At 44.6% G+C, this 15291-nt stretch overlaps 1 protein-coding gene across 4 annotated transcripts in view; it reads right to left on the reverse strand.

Moving 5' to 3' along the window:
- The window catches only part of MAPK8 (mitogen-activated protein kinase 8), a 72137-nt gene extending 58184 nt beyond the window's left edge, over positions 1-13953 (reverse strand). For all 4 annotated transcript variants that reach the window (XM_044300266.1, XM_044300263.1, XM_044300264.1 and 1 more), the window contains exons 1-2: positions 13765-13953; positions 2014-2194 (exon numbers count right to left, since the gene is read on the reverse strand). In XM_044300266.1, the coding sequence (XP_044156201.1) occupies positions 2014-2135 (122 nt within the window). In that variant the 5' untranslated portion in view covers positions 2136-2194; positions 13765-13953. The remainder of the gene's footprint in view (positions 1-2013; positions 2195-13764) is intronic.
- Between the last annotated feature and the right edge of the window lie 1338 nt (positions 13954-15291).

Below are 15291 nucleotides of genomic sequence, written 5' to 3' on the forward strand. Positions count from 1 at the left end.
ACTAAAGCTGGTGGCCAAACGCTTATAAAGGCAGTATTACATTGACCAACGGTCGGCTAGTTCATTATTAAAGGGAGTCTGTCACCTCCATATGGCCATATACAGTGCTTACATGGCTCTGTAGCACAGCTATACAGGATTGTAACGGTACCTTTGTTCTTTTCTTTAGACTTGCACCAGCAGGAAAAACAAAGTTGAATTCATATGCAAATGAGCACTCGCAAGTGCCCCGGGGTGGCGTTCAGTGTGTAGGTGCCCAGACTGCTCTGCCTTCTTCTCACTTTACTCCTTCCCAGCCTCTTCCTTTGCCCGCCCTCCAAGTCCGGACCAATGAGGCAAGAGACTTGGAGGAGACGGGCAAAGGCAGAGGCTGGGGAGGAGTAAAGTGAAAAGAAGGCAGAGCAGCCTGGGCACCTACACACTGAACGCCACCCCGGGGCACTTGCGAGTGCTCATTTGCATATGAATTAAACTTCCTGCTGGTGCAAGTCTAAAGAAAATAAAGGTACCGTTACAATCCTGTATAGCTGTGCTACAGAGCCATGTAAGCACTGTATATGGCCATATGGTGGTGACAGACTCCCTTTAACAAGCGTTGACGAGAACACTCGTTAATGATCTGGGAGTGCAATACCGCTGGCGATTACCCGACGAATGAGTAAATGCCCGTTCATCGGGCAATCACCATTTTTCAACAGGTTTAAAAACTATCGTTTGCTGGCAGCAGATCATGGTGTAATCACAATCTGCTGCCGGAAAATAATGATTCAGTACAGGGATCAGTGATGGCATGAGTGATCACTGCTCTCCATACTGTGGAGGAGATCGCTGCATGTAATAGCAGAGGTCTTCTCAGCTAGTGAGTAGGCGAATGCCAAGAAGGAACAATTCCCTCCCGACAATCACCTGCAGGATCGCTTAATCTAATACAGTCTTTGGACTGACAGCTACTCTTCTCAACTTTCCTATACATATTCAATATCTGTTGGCAGCAGCTTATTTATCAAGGGAACAAAGGATTGGGCACGGCCAATCTTCCAGCCCCACATCTGCACTCAGGTAAGGACTGGATGACCCAAACACACATTAAGTAGATGGTTGATCCTGCCAAAACAGTTGACTTATCAGCACTGCCATTACCAGATCCTGTGCCAGGGCTACTGCAGAAGAGCTGACTAGCATGGATGCAGGATGTCCGATCTCTGCAGATTAAAATTAAAGTAATATACATTAAGATATGTCTGAAGACAGTATTGGCAATGGGCTGTGTAGAGAACCCACAAACCTGCTGTACCAATAGGGACGAGATGCTGTCAGGCCACTGCTAGTAAGGCCAAAATAAGACAATGGCATACTGAACTCTGAAGAGTGCCACAGCTCCTTTATGCTAGCCATTGGTGGGGATCTCTGCACCCGTACACCCATCAATACCAGCTCCTGACATAGAAAAAAGAGTAGACAGACGTTTGTACACATTAATTTTAAGGATGCCCATACACAATGGGGTTCAGTAGGCCTCATCGTGTAAGGTCAACCTAACAAGTATCATTTTTGTGATTCAACTGGAAATTTCCCCCCTTAAGGCTTTGTGCACATGACAGTATTTTTTCAGCAGTGTGCTATCAGGTTTTTAAAGGGGTATTCCCATCACAAACAATGGGAGTATATAGCTAGGATATGCCCCCATTGTCTGATAGGTGCAGGGCCCACCTTTGGCCTTACTAAGTAGCCTTACTAAGTGTGCTACTCAGATACCTATACAATTCAATGGCACCATTCACAGTTTCTCATGGATCCATGGAGCCCGATTTGAGAATTTTACTACAGGTCCTATCCTGGTCTGTTTTTGTGGATGAGGATAGCCCTTGCTATTGATGGAGTGAGGGAATAATGCAATGCTTACAGAAGTTAACCATTTTCCAAGGATCCGTTTTTTACAGACCAAAAATCTGACTCAGCCATGTGTATGAGGGGATACAGAGAAAGGGAACATGAAGTTGCTAGCTTCCTCACCATACTATTCCTTGTGCTCCAGACCCAATAGGCTTCAGATTTTGGTAGCGCTTCAGAACCGTGAATGTGGAGTCTCCGATTTCAAAGACGGAGAAGTTGCTGTCACGCTTGCCTCGGCTCATGGTTGCACAAGCTTTTACCCCTGTGGCTTCATCCAAACAGTGTTACTATCGGTTAAAAGCTGTCAGAGAAACAAGATGAAGAAATGTGGGATCAAGAAATAGTGACAACACATGGCAAGACGACATACACGGATCATTCTGCCACCAGCCAAGAACATTGTCACCAGACACAAATGGACAGATCAGTATGAAATAGACAAATGCAAGTTAAAGGGGTTGGCTTCAGATATTGATGATCTATCAAATTTCAGATCAGCCCAACACCCAGCATCCCCAGTGATTAGCCATTTCCAGCAGATGTAGTGCCAGAAACTATATTGTATACAGAGCAGAGCGCCATACACCATACAATGGCTGGTATGGGGTACTGCAGCTTTTTTCCCATTCAAATGAACAGGAGCTAGACTGCACTATCCCAGCAGCATACAGAGCCTTCTGCTTCCAGCTTTGCACACTGTAGAGTTTCCGGCACCAGGGCTGCTTGAAGCAGGTTATCAGATGGGGTACATGGGTCAGACCCCCACCAATCTGACTATTTGTTGCCCTTTAAATTTGAGTACCTGTTTTCCTTGGTCCTTCCTGAATTAGTATACAAAAGTACGAAGATGTTGATGACCCATTTTCAGGATAGCCCATCATTACAGGACTGGTGAGGGTCTGGCACAGTTGGTGGAGGCTACCAAAGCCGGACGTTATAGAGTGGACGGAGCTGGAAGCAGAAAGCTCCAACCACTGTGTAGTTTCCGCCAGCGGCATACTGCAGCTCAGCTCCCGTTAACTTAAGAGCTGGGCTGCAGTACCCCAGCACTGCCACTACACCGTAGATGGAGCATTCTCCTTCCAACTCTGTCCACTGTATAATTTCTGGCATCTGCCACAAACAGCTAATTGTTGGGGGGTGTTGGGTGTCTGACACCCCACAGATCTGCTGCTGGTGACCTAAACTGTGGCCATCAATAGAAAAGTCCTGGAAATCCTCTAAGTATTCCTGTTTGTAGGGTGCAGTAACCAGCTCTGTCCAGTACACAGTGGAAGGGGTTGTGTAGGTGCAGTGCCTGTTGCCAGCACATCAGTCGTTTAGATACTGACTACCTATCCTAAGGACAGGCAATCGATATCAAAGTCCTGGAAGAACCCTTTAGTCCATATGCTATGATAAGGCAATTGGACAAGATTATAGTCATAAGACAACCACTAATCCAACTTAGGGTCCGTTCCACAAAAAAAAAAAAAAAAAAAAAAAAAAATAGAACATGTCCTATTCTTGCACACAATTGCGGACAAGAAAAGGCATTTTCTATGAAAGTGCCGGCAATGTACAGTCCGCAAAATGCTGAACGGATATTGCCGGTGTCCGTGTTTTGCAGATCCGCAAAACACATACGGACATGTGAATGGACCCTTAGGAATATGGCTGACGGAAAGTTTAGAGCCAACAAAAATGTCAAAAAAAGTCCAGTGCTTAAAGGAGTATTCTCGTGATCGGGTAGGAACACCACCAATCTAATATAGGATAGGGAATAACTTCTCAAACAGAATTCCCTTTAAAGGCTATGTACACCTTTGGGGGCATTTTTTTTTATATTGCATTATACTCATTTTGAGCTAAAAATATATATTTTCAATTGCGCTTTATAAAAAAAAAAAAAATTTAACCACTGTCCTTGTGTAGCCTTGAGTTTATCTATTAGTATGATCTGAATGTTACCTGTTCTGTCAGGCAGCTCAGCTGACAGCTCCTGATCTCTGACCTTATGAACACTCATTATAGCTTAATTCTTATCTTACCGATAAGAAAATGGCTTAAATAAGTGTTTAAAGAGATTCTGTTACCAGATTTAATCATATAAAGCTAGCTGACATTAGCGATGTGCTAATGTCCGCTAAACCTAACTAGCCTATTTCTTCTTGTATCTACGCTCCTAGAGGCTCCGTTCTCCCACCATTGTCACCTCCCTCCAAGTCCTGATAGACAGGGCCAAGCAGCGCTCGCATCTGTCTGCCAGCCCTGTGCTCTGGAGAAATCTCGCGCCGTTCAGCATTCGGCACAGGCGCGGTGAGGAAGCTGGCAGCCTGCGAGCGTCTTTCCCTTCCCACGTCCTTTCAATAATCGCAGCTATGTGCTGTTCATGCAGCTGCTGTACTGGGGGCCCGCTGTTAGTGACTGCAGGGCTCCCCATAGAGAAGACGGGGACCATTCCCCTGCCTTCTAGATCGCTCTATACACATCACTGAATGAGTGCTGTGTATACAGCTAAGGAAGCATTTTGCGGTCGGGGGAGTGCAGGAGCTGTTGGGTCTTCCATAGACCACCATCAGCCCTGCACTGAGGCTGTACAGAGCTATACAGCTTCTCTGGGGGCTGTATTTCCTCTGTAACTGGTGCTACTATGTCAAGAGAAATTAATAGTGTGAAAAGAAAAAAAAAAGAAAAAAATTATATAAATTATGTTAAATGTCCCCCAGAGGTCTTGTATGACCTTATGTAAAATAAAAAATTAAGTTTTACATATAAAAGAACAAAACATTTTTCGCCAATTAAGTCGTTTAAAAAAAAAAAATTGCAAATAGAAGAAAAAAAACCACACACACACACACAACGTAACAACCAGCTCTATAAAAATATTCCATCATCATCTATTCTACACCATAAAGTGAATGGTGTAAAAAAAACAAATAAAAATTACACCAAAACAGCTTTTTTTTTGGGTCACCTCATCTCCCAAAAAAAGTAATATGTACCCCAAAATGGTAGCAATAAAAACATCACCTCATCCCACACAGTCAATATGGCTCTAAGAAAACAGCAACACAAACATGATTTTTTTTTCTAAAAATTCTCTTATTGTGTAAAATGAAAATATCAATAAAAATATCACAGGATCTACCCCATTAAGTGAACAGCGTGTAAAAAAAAATATATATTTATTTTTTTACTCCCAAAAAATTTGATAAAAAGCGATCAGAAAGCCAAATGGTGCAAATAAAAACTACAGCTTATCCTGCAAAAAATAAGCCCTCACACAGCAATGTAAACATAAAAAATTTCTCCCTCTAAATAACCATTTTAGAAAATTTTATGTTCGAAAATCCAGATGCTGCTCCTTCCCTTCTGAGTCCTGGCGTATCCCCAAACAGCAATTTATCCTGTGAAAAATAAAGTTTGTGCTTAAAGGGAACCTGTCACCGGGATTTTGGGTATAGAGCTGAGGACATGGGTTGCTAGATGGCCGCTAGCACATCCACAATACCCAGTCCCTATAGCTTTGTGTGCTTTTATTGTGAAAAAAACAAAACATAACAAAAACGATTTTATACATATATAAATTAACCTGAGATGAGTCCTGTCCCGGAGACGAGTCAGGGACAAGACTCATGTCAGGTTAATTTGCATATGTATGAAATCGTTTTAGTTTAGTTTTTTACATAATAAAAGCACACAGAGCTATAGGGACTGGGTATTGCGGATGTGCTAGCGGCCATCTAGCAACCCATGTCCTCAACTCTATACACAAAGTCCCGGTTACAGGTTGCCTTTAAAGCACCATTATATATAATTTTCCATTTTCACAGCCAAGTGTTATAAATTCTATGAAACGCCTGTTGGTTCAAAGCGCTCGCTACACCCATAAAAAATACCTCAGGGTCTTTTCAAATACGACATGGTGCCCAGAGACCATTCTAGCAAAAATCTGCCCTCCCCAAAACACCCATACAGCAGTTTATGACCACATATGGGGTGTTTCTGTAAACTGCAGAATCAGGGTAAGGCCTCTTGCACATGGCCGATGGGGGTCCATTCCTTGCGGTGGCCGGGACGGATCGAGACCCATTCAACTTGAATGGGTCAGTGATCTGTCCACACCGCAATAAAATAGAACAAGTTCTATTTTTTTCGCGGTGCGGAGGCACGGACAGAAACACCACAGAAGCACTCCGTAGTGCTTCCGTTCCGCATCTCAGGGCCTCTCTTCCTTGCTTGCTGGGGGCGGAACTTAACTCCAGAGGCTGTCAGAGGAGATTCAGCCTCTGGGATAACAGAGAAGATCGTGACATGCCCCATCCCCCAGTAATCATTAGGGATCGACCGATATTGATTTTTTAGGGCCGATACCGATAATTTGTGAACTTTCAGGCCGATAGCCGATAATTTATACCGATATTCTGGGAATTTTCATTTTTGAAAAAAAAATAAAAAATTCCCACAAATCTGCTGAAAATTAATGTTTATTGTTAATGTGTATTTTTTATTTTTTTTGTAAATCTTTCATTTATATTTAATATTTTGGTGTTTTTATTTTTATTACTTTTTTTTTTTTTTTTAACTAACTTTTAGCCCCCTTAGGGACTAAGAACCCTTGTCCTATTCACCCTGATAGAGCTCTATCAGGGTGAATAGGAGCTCACACTGTCCCTGCTGCTGTGTGCTTTGTGCACACAGCAGCATGGAGCTTACCATGACAGCCAGGGCTTCAATAGCGTCCTGGCTGCCATGGTAACCGATCGGAGCCCCAGCATTACACTGCTGGGGCTCCGATTGGAGGAGCAGGGGAGAGGGAATCCTGTGGGGGGCGCACTGCGACTGGGGTGGGGGGGTGGGCGCACCACTGTTTAATACTGGGGGGAGGGGGGGCGCACTGCGCCACCAATGCTTAATACTGGGGGGGCTTGGGGGGGGAGGCGCACTGCGCCACCAATGCCTAATATTGGGGGGGGGAGGGGGGCGCACTGCGCCACCAATGTCTGATACTGGGGGGGGGGGGCGCACTGCGCCACCAATGTCTGATACTGGGGGGGTGGCGCACTGCGCCACCAATGTCTGATACTGGGGGGGGGAGGGGGGGCGCACTGCGCCACCAATGAAGCTTAATCTCTAATTTATTCATATACAGGAGGCGGGAGCTGGCTGCAGGATCACATAGCCGGCTCCCGACCTCTATGAGCTGTAGCTGCGATCCGCGGCACCTGAGGAGTTAACTACCGCAGATCGCAGCTACAGCTCATAGAGGCCGGGAGCCGGCTATGTGATTCTGCAGCTCCCGCCTCCTGTATATGAATAAATGATAGATTAATCTTCATTGGTGGAGCAGTGGCCATAGCTCCTCCCCTCCTCTTGTCCCCTGTCCTCCCATTGGCTGGAGCGGCAGCAGCAGCAGCACAGGGGGAGGAGACACTGCTCCTTCTCCCCTGTGCTGCTGCTGAGGGAACACGGAGAGCGCTGTCAGCAGCGCGATCTGTGTTCCCAGGACGTTATCGGAATATCGGCAAAATAAATGCCGATACCGATAACGTTCAAAATCCTGAATATCGGCCGATAATATCGGTAAATCCGATAATCGGTCGATCCCTAGTAATCATGTCCACATAATGCGCCTACCCTGTAGCTGCGCTATTGATCCGTGCAGTTTGGACGGAGCTCAGACGAGGGGGCCGCGAATGAATGCGCATGCGCAAGTCTTAGTGCGCGCTCGCTTCCCTTAAACCCGGCAACTGCAGCATTGATACTTGTGCGTCTGCGCGGCCACCACGGTGGTGGCTGTAACCCCCTAGAAACAAGCATGCAATTTGGGGGTAAAAAAATTCTAATTACCAGAGTCACAGCCATATTTGAAAATTGATGTACAAATTGGATTCCCAAAAAGTTGGGACACTAAACAAATTGTGAATAAAAACTGAATGCAATGATGTGGAGATGGCAAATGTCAATATTTTATTTGTAATAGAACGTAGATGACAGATCAAACGTTTAATCCGAGTAAATGTATCATTTTAAAGGAAAAATATGTTGATTCAAAATTTCACGGTGTCAACAAATCCCCAAAAAGTTGGGACAAATAGCAATAAGAGGCTGGAAAAAGTAAATTTGAGCATAACGAAGAGCTGGAAGAACAATTAACACTAATTAGGTCAATTGGCAACATGATTGGGTATAAAAAGAGCTTCTCAGAGTGGCAGTGTCTCAGAAGCCAAGATGGGTAGAGGATCACCAATTCCCACAATGTTGCGCAGAAAGATAGTGGAGCAATATCAGAAAGGTGTTACCCAGCGAAAAATTGCAAAGACTTTGCATCTATCATCATCAACTGTGCATAACATCATCCGAAGATTCAGAGAATCTGGAACAATCTCTGTGCGTGAGGGTCAAGGCCGTAAAACCATACTGGATGCCCGTGATCTCCGGGCCCTTAAACGACACTGCACCACAAACAGGAATGCTACTGTAACCCTAAGTTCACACCTGAGCGTTTTACAGCGCGTTCAAACGCGCTGTAAAACGCTCAACACATGAAAACCAATGCTTCCCTATGGGAATGGTTCTCACCTGGGCGTTTTACAGCGCGTACGATCGCGCTGTAAAACGCCCGACGCATAATCAAGTACTTGAGCTTCTTTGGGGCGTTTTGACGCGCGTTTGTGGCCATAGGACACTGCAGTCAATCACACAAACGCGTGTCAAACGCGCGTTTACTATTACAAAAAACGCGCATAAAAACGCGCGTAAAACGCGCGTTTGAGAAACGCTCAGGTGTGAAAGCAGGGCAAAGGAAATCACAGAATGGGCTCAGGAATACTTCCAGAAACCATTGTCAGTGAACACAATCCACCGTGCCATCCGCCGTTGCCAGCTGAAACTCTACAGTGCAAAGAAGAAGCCATTTCTAAGCAAGATCCACAAGCTCAGGCATTTTCACTGGGCCAGGGATCATTTAAAATGGAGTGTGGCAAAATGGAAAACTGTTCTGTGGTCAGACGAGTCACGATTCAAAGTTCTTTTTGGAAATCTGGGACGCCATGTCATCTGGACCAAAGAGGACAAGGACAACCCAAGTTGTTATCAATGCTCAGTTCAGAAGCCTGCATCTGTGATGGTATGGGGTTGCATGAGTGCGTGTGGCATGGGCAGCTTGCATGTCTGGAAAGGCACCATCAATGCAGAAAAATATATTCAGGTTCTAGAACAACATATGCTCCCATCCAGACGTCATCTCTTTCAGGTAAGACCCTGCATTTTTCAACAAGATAATGCCAGACCATATTCTGCATCAATCACAACATCATGGCTGCGTAGAAGAAGGATCCGGGTACTGAAATGGCCAGTCTGCAGTCCAGATCTTTCACCTATAGAGAACATTTGGCGCATTATAAAGAGGAAGGTGCAACAAAGAAGGCCCAAGACGATTGAACAGTTAGAGGCCTGTATTAGACAAGAATGGGAGAGCATTCCTATTTCTAAACTTGAGAAACTGGTCTCCTCGGTCCCCAGACGTCTGTTGAGTGTTGTAAGTTGAAGGGGAGATGCCACACAGTGGTGAAAATGGCCTTGTCCCAACTTTTTGGGGATTTGTTGACACCATGAAATTCTGATTTAATATATTTTTCCCTTAAAATGGTACATTTTCTCAGTTTAAACTTTTGTTCCATGATTTATGTTCTATTCTGAATAAAATATTAGAAGTTGGCACCTCCACATCATTGCATTCAGTTATTCACGATTTGTATAGTGTCCCAACTTTTTTGAAATCCGGTTTGTATACTGAAGATCCCTTTACTGGACAACAAGTGATTTACAGTGGATTCATAAGGTGAGACAACCCCTTTAACCCTTGAGGTGTTACAGGAAAAAAAAAATTGAAAATCTGCAAAAGCAGAGAGATTCAAATTTAGAAAATAGTGAATTTTGTAAAAAAAAAAAAATTGTTAAAATATATTGATTAAAATTGACCATTAACATGTGATGTCAATGCTGCAGTCGGGTAAATAGAGCCCAGGCAGGAGAACCAGTGCAGCGGCTGATAAATACTTACCCGTTCTTCACATCTTCCTGATCTTGAGGGTGTTCGGTTTCATCCTGAAACCAGACACCCCCTTTAAGGTGCTTTCACATGTAAGGTTTTGATGGCTGTTTTCTGCATTTTTTGGGATAAAAAGGCCCGCTCAAGGTCTGTTTGTTTTTTTGCTACTGCTATTTTTCTTAATGAGGTTGCTTTTTTGTTTTACTGGTGTCTAAAAAATAAATAAAAAAAAAGCAGCATGGTGTATTTTTTCAGGCCTTTTCACATTACCTGCTTTATAGAGAAAACGCCATGAAGAAAATAGCGGCTAAGGGCTCTTTCACACTTGCGTATTTCTTTTCCGGCATAGAGTTCCGTCGTCGGGGCTCTATGCCGGAAAAATCCTGATCAGGATTATCCCAATGCATTCTGAATGGAGAGAAATCCGTTCAGGATGGGAACGTTTTTTGGCCGGAGAAAATACCGCAGCATGCTGCGCTTTTTGCTCCGGCCATAAATCCTGAACACTTGCCGCAAGGCCGGATCCAGAATTAATGCCCATTGAAAGGCATTAATACGGATCCGGCCTTAAGCTAAACGTCGTTTCGGCGCATTACCAGATCCGACGTTTAGCTTTTTCTGAATGGTTACCATGGCTGCCAGGACGCTAAAGTCCTGTTTGCCATGGTAAAGTGTAGTGGGGAGCAGTATACTTACCGTCCGTGCGGCTCCCGGGGCACTTCAGAGTGACGTCAGGGCGCCCCACGCGCATGGATGACGTGATCGCATGGATCACGTCATCCATGCGCATGGGGCGCTCTGACGTCATACTGGAGCACCCCAGGAGCCGCACGGACGGCAAGTATACTGCTCCCCACTACTACTATGGCAACCAGGACTTTAATAGCGTCCTGGCTGCCATAGTAACACTGAACGCATTTTGAAGACTGATCAGTCTTCAAATGCTTTCAGTTCACTTGCGGTGTTACGGATCCGGCGGGCACTTCCGGCAACGGAAGTGCACGCCGGATCCTAACAACGCAAGTGTGAAAGAGGCCTAAACAACACAGCAGTTATTCCGGCATTTCTTAGCGGTAAAAAAAAAATATAAATAAAATAAAAAAAATGAATGTGTGTAAGGACCCTTAGGCTAGGTCTACACCACGACATTTTGTCGCATGGTAATTTGTATAATGGTAGCCTATGGGAGCCACGCGCGTGAGAAAAAATCAGCATGTTTGGTACCCAGACCCGAACACGGACTTCTTCACAAAAGTTCAGGTTTGGGTTAGGTATAGATTTGATTATTTTCCCTTATAACATGTTTTTAAGGGAAAATAATAGCATTCTTAATACAGAATGCATAGTACAATAGGGCTTGATTGCGCAGCCCGGCTTCTGTTCTGTCTTCTTCTTTGAGGAATAGGACCTTTGATGACGGACCATGTGATGAGCGCAGTGACATCACATGATCTTTTATCATGGTGATGGATCATGTGACGGACCATGTGATGAGCGTAGTGACGTCACCACAGGTCCTTTTCCTGTGCACAGCAAAGATGAAGACAGAAGAGAAGCCGGGCTGCGCGAGCAAGCCCTATTGTACCATGCATTCTGTATTCAGAATGCTATTATTTTCCCTTATAACCATGTTATAAAGGGAAAATAATAATGATCGGGTCCCCATCACGATCGTCTCCTAGCAACCGTGCGAAATCGCACCGCATCCGCACTTGCTTGCGGACGCTTGCCATTTTCACACAGCCCCATTCACTTCTATGGGGCCTGCGTTGCGTGAAAAACACAGAATATAGAACATGCAGCGATTTTCACACAACGCACAAGTGATGCGTGAAAATCACCGCTCGTGTGCACAGCCCCATAAAAGTGAATGGGTCTGGATTCAGTGCGGGTGCAATGCGTTCAAGTCACGCATTGCACCTGCGCGGAAAACTCGCTCATGTGAAAGGGGCCTAAAGCTCCTGCAATCTAGCAGAAGCAGGTCAGGTGCCCGGCGGGTTATTTTTGCTTCTGTCTTCTCCTCTGCTCAGTGACAGCTATGCCGCTTCCTGTATTGTACCTGGCGATCAGGTTATTCCCTATCCACAGGAGAGGGGGGGGCACCATTCTCATGATCGGTGGGGATCCCAGCAAAAGGAACCCTACTGGTCGGATAGTTATCCCCTGTCCTGTGGATAGAGGATAACTTGCACCTACCGGAATATCCATTTACCAGAACCTGATCAGCTCTGCCCGTGTACAATGCATCCACAGGGGTCTGTTTTCGCCTGGAAATGGGGCTCCTTTGGATGCCCTACAGTGGAAAGGTGCAAATTAAAAAAGGAAAACATTTCTTTAAATGACCTCTTGGGGGACATTCTGTTCCAAAAGTTAAAAATTTAATATAAAATACAAATAAAATAAAAAATATCCACCAAAACAGTTGCCCCAATTCACGTCAAACCATACACATTATAGACCAATACGACCGACGCATAATAGGGAACCCAAATTAATCGTTCATTTTGGTGTCAGTTCGCATATTTAAAAAATTTTTAAAGCTTTAGTTTTCATACAAATTGACTTTAAAAATTTTACATTTTCCCAAAATAAAATTAATAAAGAAAAATATTTCTAAAAACAGTAGGCATAAAAAAAGTTGCAAAAATTATTTTGGTATTCTAAGAAATAAAAAAAAGGGTTAGGAACTACCACATGCTTCAAATCATAAAAAATTGCCTAGTCATTAAAGGGGTTGTCCGCAATTTTTATACCGATAACCAATATTTCATCGGTGGGGGTCCGATCAGCTGGATGAAAGTGAGCGCTGAGGCCTCCTTGCTGCCTCCCAAGCACAGGGGCTGGATTTGATACTGCAGCTCAGGCCAATTCACTTGAATAGGACCAAGCTGCGCCATGTGACTGATGTGCAGTGACGTCACCCGCCAAGGAAGAGGCTGCAGTGTTCAATGAGAACAGTCTCTTCAAAAACCTTTAAACAGCCGACTGGCGGGAGACCCCGGAGATCAGATATTAATGACCTATCCTGAGGAGTTCTCCATAAGGAGATCCGGTATCCCTCGAACAGTTACCAGACTTGCGGGCAGGACGCTGCCATCATAGGCTTTCAGGCTCTGGATGCAAACAATGCCGCTTTCTATTTGATACCTATTCACATTGTGATACTGCTGGGTTACCACAACCTCTAGATCACGCAATGGGAACAAGGTCACAACCTTTTTTGGGACACATGATTTGTCAAATCTGATAATCATGGCAGACAATCGGGCTTTCAGAAGACTGGGTGATTTATGCCAACGTACAGAGGAATCCAGACTGTCCTAAAATATGCCATGTGTACCAATGTATTATCTTTCCGTGTCCGTTCTTTTTTTTTTTTTTTTTTTTTGCGGACCGTATGCGGAACCAAAACAAAACCATTAGTTCCATTTCCGTATGTCCGGACTGATCTAGGACTGTTCTACTGTGGCCAGCTGTCCACGGTCGTGGGCACGAGCTCTAAACCCGAAATGGTGGTCCATTATGTTACGCCAAAGAATTCAGTCATTGAAAAATGAGTTGGGTCGCGGCCCCTCGGCCTGGGACCCAACAGCACAGAACTGAAGGATCTCTATCATACAGGTTCCCAGCATCATTGTATCCACCAGGCCCACATCTAGAATGGAGGGCCAGCCTCGCCTACCTGGCACCACACCTTACCGAGAACCACACAGTGCCCCACAGCTATGGCCGCGCGCTGAGTAATCCACACTGACAGGTATCCGTGCACACAGCAGATGTTGTCAGCAGCCCATTGTGTTGGCTCTATCCTCAGTGACATCTCCTCCCCTCCTCACCTGCTTGTGGCGCCCCGTAGGGCGGTGCCTACACGGTCAGTCTGTCTTCAAGGTCTTCTCCGCGCTCCGTCTCCTGTCACTGGTGGTAGCCCGTCATTTGCGCTCGGTCTCTCCGGTTCATAGCTCTCCCGGTGCCTCGGTCTTGGAGGAGAATTCGTGACGTAACCGGAAGTCTGCGCACACGCCCAGTGCGCCTGCTGCGTCCACCTTGCGTCACTAGGTCACGTGCATCGCTTTGTGTCGCCACGGCAACTGAGGCCTACATGCTTGTTTTAAAGCCTACGCTTTTCTCTAGCTGTGCGATTGCCCTGTCAGTGTATGACCAAAGGTTTAGGGCATGAATACTCATGTACAGTGTGTATAACATAGAAACACCTTATAGTGAGGGAGGTGTCTGCCACCCTCTAAAAAAAATCACCCCAAAAGAGTGAAAATCAACAGTTACCCACCTACCTTTTGACCCTGCCGCATGGTTCCTTCACTGTGCTTATTCACATACCTACTAACATGCCTTAGGGCTCATTCAAACGTCCGTAAGCTGTCCACAAAAATGCAGATTTTTTTTGCGGATTAGATACCCATTCACTTCTATGGGGCCCCTTTCCATTCCAAGGCTCCGCAGAACAAATGAAACATGTCCTTTACTTGTGTGTGAAAATCAGGACATGGCCCTATTGAAGTCTATGGATAAGCAAAAAAACGGAATGCAATCCGTTTTTTTGCGGACATGGTGAACTGTCCGCAAAAAAACAGATCCGCATTTTTTCTGACAGCATACGGCCGTCTGAATAAGCCCTTATATAGTCAGGATTTTTTCGACAAGCAATGTATGAAGTGAAGTTGTAGTTTTGCAACAGCTGGAGAGCCACAGGTTGGGGAATACCTCCCAACTTTTTGGAAGGCATGTCTCCCAAGTGCCCCTCTTTTTGACCCATGTCTCACTTTGATCCTTAAATGTACTCGAAACGTACTTAATCTATGTGCGTCTGTCATTATCATAAAGATCAGACCCTTATCAGAGTTCATTAGATCCACAAAAATGTTAAAATAGCATAAATCTAAATTGCAGATTATCTCATCCATAAATGATCCTAGTGTATCCATGTATGTATTTATTTACAATATTAGAAAAATAGAAAGGACATATTAAAAACAACTTTTAAAAAAATGGACCATAGTCCTACATTCTAATGATTGATATACATCAATTATCTAATACTACTTACATTAAACTCCAAATGCAATCCATATGGTTGTAGTGCTTTCAGAGTAAAAATCCACTTTAGTTTTTTCTTCCCAAGTATTGCCTCCCTATTTCCACCCCTTCGTAACATCCCTACTGAATCAATCACCCGGAATCTAGCTAAATATCGCTGGCTTTCATCTTTTATACTTCCTACATCTGATTTCACCAAGCAATCTCTTACATTCGATTGTCTCTTATCTGCCATTATGGGTTGTGTCTGAAATTCCTTCACTTGGGGTTTAATGTAAAATATGCCTTTCTTTTTTTATCCTTGCTATTGG

Source organism: Bufo gargarizans, chromosome 6, assembly GCF_014858855.1.
Source record: "Bufo gargarizans isolate SCDJY-AF-19 chromosome 6, ASM1485885v1, whole genome shotgun sequence".
Classification (NCBI taxonomy): Eukaryota; Metazoa; Chordata; class Amphibia; order Anura; family Bufonidae; genus Bufo; species Bufo gargarizans.